The sequence below is a fragment of the Erithacus rubecula genome (genome assembly GCF_903797595.1).
Source record: "Erithacus rubecula genome assembly, chromosome: 6".
Taxonomy (NCBI): domain Eukaryota; kingdom Metazoa; phylum Chordata; class Aves; order Passeriformes; family Muscicapidae; genus Erithacus; species Erithacus rubecula.
Genome location: NC_136688.1, coordinates 5,068,065 through 5,073,192, shown reverse-complemented (window position 1 = coordinate 5,073,192; position 5,128 = coordinate 5,068,065). Strand labels below are relative to the sequence as shown.

The 5,128-nt window shown below is 41.2% G+C and overlaps 1 protein-coding gene across 5 annotated transcripts; it reads right to left on the bottom strand.

Moving 5' to 3' along the window:
• Positions 1-1,222: 1,222 nt before the first annotated feature.
• Positions 1,223-5,039, bottom strand: LOC306803260 (uncharacterized protein). 5 transcript variants are annotated; one of them, XR_013774587.1, is made up of 6 exons: positions 4,671-5,039; positions 4,246-4,297; positions 4,116-4,167; positions 2,607-2,712; positions 2,092-2,262; positions 1,275-1,978 (listed from the first exon to the last, which is right to left on the bottom strand). XR_013774587.1 is itself a non-coding variant. In XM_079308472.1 (5 exons), the coding sequence occupies exons 1-4, from the start codon at positions 4,801-4,803 to the stop codon at positions 2,170-2,172; spliced, it is 384 nt and encodes a 127-aa protein (XP_079164598.1). In that variant the 5' UTR covers positions 4,804-5,039; the 3' UTR covers positions 1,277-1,978; positions 2,092-2,169. The 5 variants fall into 5 exon arrangements, 1 of the variants encoding a protein (XP_079164598.1); XR_013774588.1 differs by having other exon boundaries at positions 2,607-2,709; XR_013774590.1 differs by lacking the exon at positions 4,671-5,039 and having other exon boundaries at positions 1,223-1,978; positions 4,246-4,664.
• Between the last annotated feature and the right edge of the window lie 89 nt (positions 5,040-5,128).

Here is a 5,128-nt window from a genome sequence, read left to right as displayed (position 1 = left end):
CCCTCTGAGAAGAGCAGAAGAGTTGAGGTCTGCAAGATAAGCCAAAATCAGCTCTCAGGACTGCTACCCTTGGGCTCAGCCACCCCAGCTGCAGCTCTTTAAGGAGTCTCAGAGGTGGCCCAGTTGTTGGAATTGAAATGAAAGCACCTGGTTGTCTATCTCCATTCTAATGCTATTGAACTGCAAGTTAAACTTCATCTTCTTCCTCCAAGGAAGAGATAGTAATTTTTTATTTGGTCATCTGTAGGCTCCTTCACCAAGTTTATGTGTCTGTAATATTGAAAAGTACTCAGCTTTCTGCAGTGGTTGGTATGGCCCAGCAACTTCATCCTCATAGGATGTTGATTTTCCAGCAATGTAATTTGGAATTCTGATTCACAGAAATGAAAGTTTGGACACAGTGATTTTTGGGAGAGAATGCATTACCTGCTATCACACAGAGAATCAACTAGATAAATAAGGTCTGAAATGCTATAAAAGTGTCTCTGTCCAAATAAAAGGCAGTATTGTGTAGTTAAGTGCATGTCATTTATCAGAGCATCCCATTTCCTGCAGCTCCTAAGTAAATGAGTAAGATTCCAGAGTTGCATCAAGGGAATGGGTTTGGCTTGGAATCCTGCACGGTGACTCATGCTTTCATGAGTATTTCATTTCCTTAGAGAAACAAGACAAATTCATGTGTTCTATTTAGTCCAGCTACCTGCAGTGTTGATTTAGGAAGCTATTGCAAAAAAATACAGTTTTATTTAGCTTTCTATTGAATGCATAATCCACTGCAGCTGTACTTGCAAACAAAAACTTCTTAAGGGGAAAAGAAAAGCTGGTCTTACTTGGAAGTTCTGGACATTGAAAGATGTCAGCTAGAAAGAGTCTGCTATCAAAACCAGACAACTGACAAAAACACCCCATGGTGGAAGTCTGGGTGTTCCAGAAATTGACTGCTATTTACACAGCTCTCCATATTTATTCCCCTCCTGCACATTCAAAAATAGGTTGTAGAGACACAGACCAGTAAACACCAGGAAATGAGAATTGCATCAGCTAGCCCCTCCCTTTCCCCACAATGACAGTGCAAAGAAAAGGAGGTCATGAAGCAGCAAAAGCTCTGGATCTCTGTTCCTGCAGCATCCTTAGATGTGCCCAGAAGCAGCCAAGGAGAGGGAGACAGAGGTACATGGATCATGGCTAATCAGTTATGTGCAGAGATACTTGTTACTGCAAGCCAGGATGAAACTCATCTTTCAACTTTCAGTTTCCTTAGGAGATCAGTTCAAATGGTTTGATGTGGCTATACTGACCAAAGGGGAAGAACACAAAATATGGATTTCTGTGGAGTATGAACCAACTCCCTGTATCTTGCCCCTTTAAATATTTCAAAAGAATAATGCAAGAATTCTGACTCTATGAACTTCTAATGTCAAGTGCCACTTTGAAGCCTGGTCCTCTCTGGTTCAGAAAAATACCATCCATCAATTTCATGCTACTTTATAAAGCTGAAATGTTTCATAATAAACAAATCTCTGAGGTACCACCATCAGGTTGGTAGATAAAAACACCTTCACATTTTACAAAGGAGGAATGAAGCCATTAAAGCTGGAGGGAATTGTTCAGGTCACAGAATAAATCAAAGGGAAAGACAGGACTGGAACATGATGCAGCTGTGTGTTGTGCCAGGTTCTTCCCTCACACACTGACACCATGTGAAAGCAAAGCCCTTGATGATGTCAGAGCAAAGACAGGAGTGACCATGCATGGAATAGCCCCTAGGATTTTTAAGGGCAAAAATAAACATCAAGTCTCAGGTGGAGAAATGCCACTGACCTTTCCAGGGCTGGTCAGCATCCCCAGTAGCTTTGGTTTACTGAAAACCTCCCAGCTGAGCTGTAGGGCACACAGCAAACCTGCAGGTCCTGGTTTGGTGTCCTTACTCACCCCTGCAGCACCATTAGATTCAACTGAGTCTGTCATGAGCCAGGACCTGAGCCAGGACCTGGAGAGAGTAGAAATTAAATGTCACCATGTAAAATGGAGACAAATGTACTAATATTCTGTGTTTCACTGAAAAGAACAAAATGTACACATTGAACTCACCTTGTTTAACTGTCTCTGGACTTTATTTTTGTGACAATGGTCTAATGGTATCTCATAGTTTAAAGGCAAACATGTTGTTCAATAAGAATGTGGCATTTGTTTCCATCTGTTATCACTCAGATCCTGATCAAATGCCACCTGAGGCCGGTGGAAAGGCTCTGCTTCTAACTCCTAGAATAAAAATAGAAATGTTTCTACATTCAGCAACTTCTATTTCTTTATTATTCATCTTTAATCTGGGAAAACTAATATGGAAAGGAAGGCAAGCAGGCTGAGGAAGGGTCAAGCTTCCCTGGAGAGACACTATCACATTTCTGGCATTCCCATCACTCTATCAACACCACCTCCTGCTACCACGATAAAAGGCAGCAGTGGAGAAAGAACAGGAAGAATAAAACTCCTTATGTACATGAGAGAAAAGCCAACCCATCCCTACAATCAATCACTTACAGGAAATCAAAACAGACCTGGCCTCCATCTTCCAAGTGCCAGAAAAATGCCTGTAATTTGCTCACCCCATTCTGTTTGTGCTGTTCTGAGCCTTCCCTCATTGAAGCTCTCTGAGGCAGAAAATCCATGTCAATCATGCCAGATGACTGCTTTCCTCCTGAGCATCTACTGCTGATAATAAGATCACAAAAGGCCACATAAAAGGAAAAATTTGGTCATTGCAGCTACCTTCTCACTTCTGTAACTGAGATAAATTGACAGGTGAATTAGCACTGGCGTATTAAAAGTTGACTCTATTTTTTAATTAAAAAAAGGATTCTAATCTGCTTATCATCATCACTGAAGACACACTGGGATCAGGATGGGCAGATAACATTCTTGGTTCTGTTCTCAGTAACAAGCAACAAAAACACAAGTGAAGATGTTACTGGAACTCACACCCTGAAAACCATGTCCAAGTTCATTCTGCCTGAGCCACAGGCTAAGAAGAATCTTACAGTGCCAACAGGTATTCTCTCAGGAGCTTTGGTCTCACTCTGAGTAGTAAAATACCTCTTGCTTTACATTAGTTACCCATTTTAAAATGGGTATTGTCATATTGTCAGTATTGTCACAGAAACTTTCTATCTTGCACTTAAACTCTTCAGAAGTAAAAGTTTTTATAGGCAAAAATATTTCTTGTTGGTCTTAATTCCTGTCAAATATTCATTTTCTGTCCTGCCAGATGTCTGTAAGTCAAACCTGGATGAGATGTTCAGTCCCATTCATATAGAGCCACTGTAAATACAGATTCCTGGGATGCAGAACTAAACTTCCTAATCCATCCTTGAGGCTTGTGACAGAACAAGATGCCCAGTGAACCCAGAATAATGCAGAATGACAGAATTATGTTTCCTTTTCACCCTGCATTCATGAGGCTTTAGGCAAGCTCAGCATCTACCCACACTTCCCTTCCTCAGTGAGCAGTTTTCTCTGACATGGCACATCCCACAAGCACCTCTCCTTCCTCCAGCAGCAGCAAGGAACAAAGCACATCCAGTGCAACCAACAGCCTGGTACATTTAACCTCCTCTGCTGGAACTGCTGGTCTTTACAATAAGCAGAATTTTGTATTTTTTCTGTCTTGTTTCATGCAAACCTACACAAATTCTGTATTTCAAGCCTTGTTAGATGTTTTCTCTCCAGTATTTTTTTGTTTCTTTTATTTTGCCAATGGGCTGTCAAATAATTATGAGGCTTTGGGTTACCACTGCTGTCAGATCACCCCAGCAGAAGGGAATTGTCACTGGGATGGTGTGTGACCAGGCATGCCACAGCAAGATAAGCATCTCAAAAGGAACTCAAGTACATCCTAGGAGCTGAGGACAGGTATGGCCAAAAATCAGTCAACAGTCAGAATCCCAAAAGAAAACTAAGTCAGAGATTGTGAAGGTACCACAACTACAATAAATAGAAAAGAAAAAAAAAAAAAAAAAAAAAAAAAAAAAAGGAAGGAAGAAAATTATTATTGTAAAAACGAGAATAAGAAAATAAAGATGACACAGCTACTTACACAAGATTAAATTAATACTTACCTGATTTTCAGTAAAGATGAACATGATGATCCATGGCATAAAGACAGGATGTCTGAGAGAAGAGGGAGAAAGGAAAAATGGGTAAAAGATAATAAATGATCACATCTCACAGATGGTGAGCAAAACTCACCGAGTCTGCCGTTTTCCAGCTGGAGGAACTAGGCATTCTCAATTCCAGAACCCTCACATGCACAAATCCAAGAGATTTTAAGTGAATTTGCCTACCTGAAGGCATTACCACAGGACCAGAGAACAACAAGTTCTAAGAAATAAGCCATAGTGGAGGCAAGTTTGGGCTGTGATTTTGATGTCTGTGCAGCTCTTCAGAAAAACTTGCAAAGGAGAATCTAACTAAAACCATCATATTCAATGAACAATAAAGGAATAAAAGGATTTACTAAAAGCCAGTTTTGCAGGATGATCCACAGAATAGTATAGTATAAAATTGAAACTTCAGGCAATGAGGAAATAAATTTAAAAAATTAATAATTTTGCTTTTTGTTGGGAGTCCGAGCAAGAAATAAGAGAAGGGGAGAAGGATTTGGCTTTACTAACCAACCACAGGGTGACAGGAAACTGACAGCATGGTGTGACTGAGACAGACCAGTGGGAGTCCAGTCACGGAATTTCCACCAACTTCGGGAAAACATTCGTGTTGTGTTTGAGGCATCGCCGCCTGACACTCCATGCAGCAGCCTCTCTCAGGAGAAAAAGCATTTTAAAAGCATTTAAATTGAGAGAGTCCCACAGGGCACACATCCCAATGGCCAGGGAACCTTGTATGACCACGCAGGGCTGAAAAGGGCTTATATAACCTAACACAACAAATGAGGGGGAATTGGATATGCAAATACACGGAAAGGGGAAGCAAACAAAAAACCACAAACATGTATTGACATGGATGGAAATGAGAAGCTGGTTTCCAGCCACCCGGCGAGAGGCCCCATCCGGAACTACCGCCATAAACCCCTGAGGAGGAACACAGGGCACAGGCACTGCCCGGGCGGGAAAGG

Coding starts and splice junctions, on each gene's coding strand:
- LOC306803260 (XM_079308472.1), bottom strand. CDS start 4,803: ATGGAGTGTCAGGCGGCGATGCCTCAAACACAACACGAATGTTTTCCC. Junction 4,168..4,670: donor TTCCTGTCACCCTGTGGTTG/GTTAGTAAAGCC, acceptor CTCTTCTCTCAG/ACATCCTGTCTTTATGCCAT. Junction 2,263..2,606: donor AACAGCACAAACAGAATGGG/GTGAGCAAATTA, acceptor TTTTTATTCTAG/GAGTTAGAAGCAGAGCCTTT.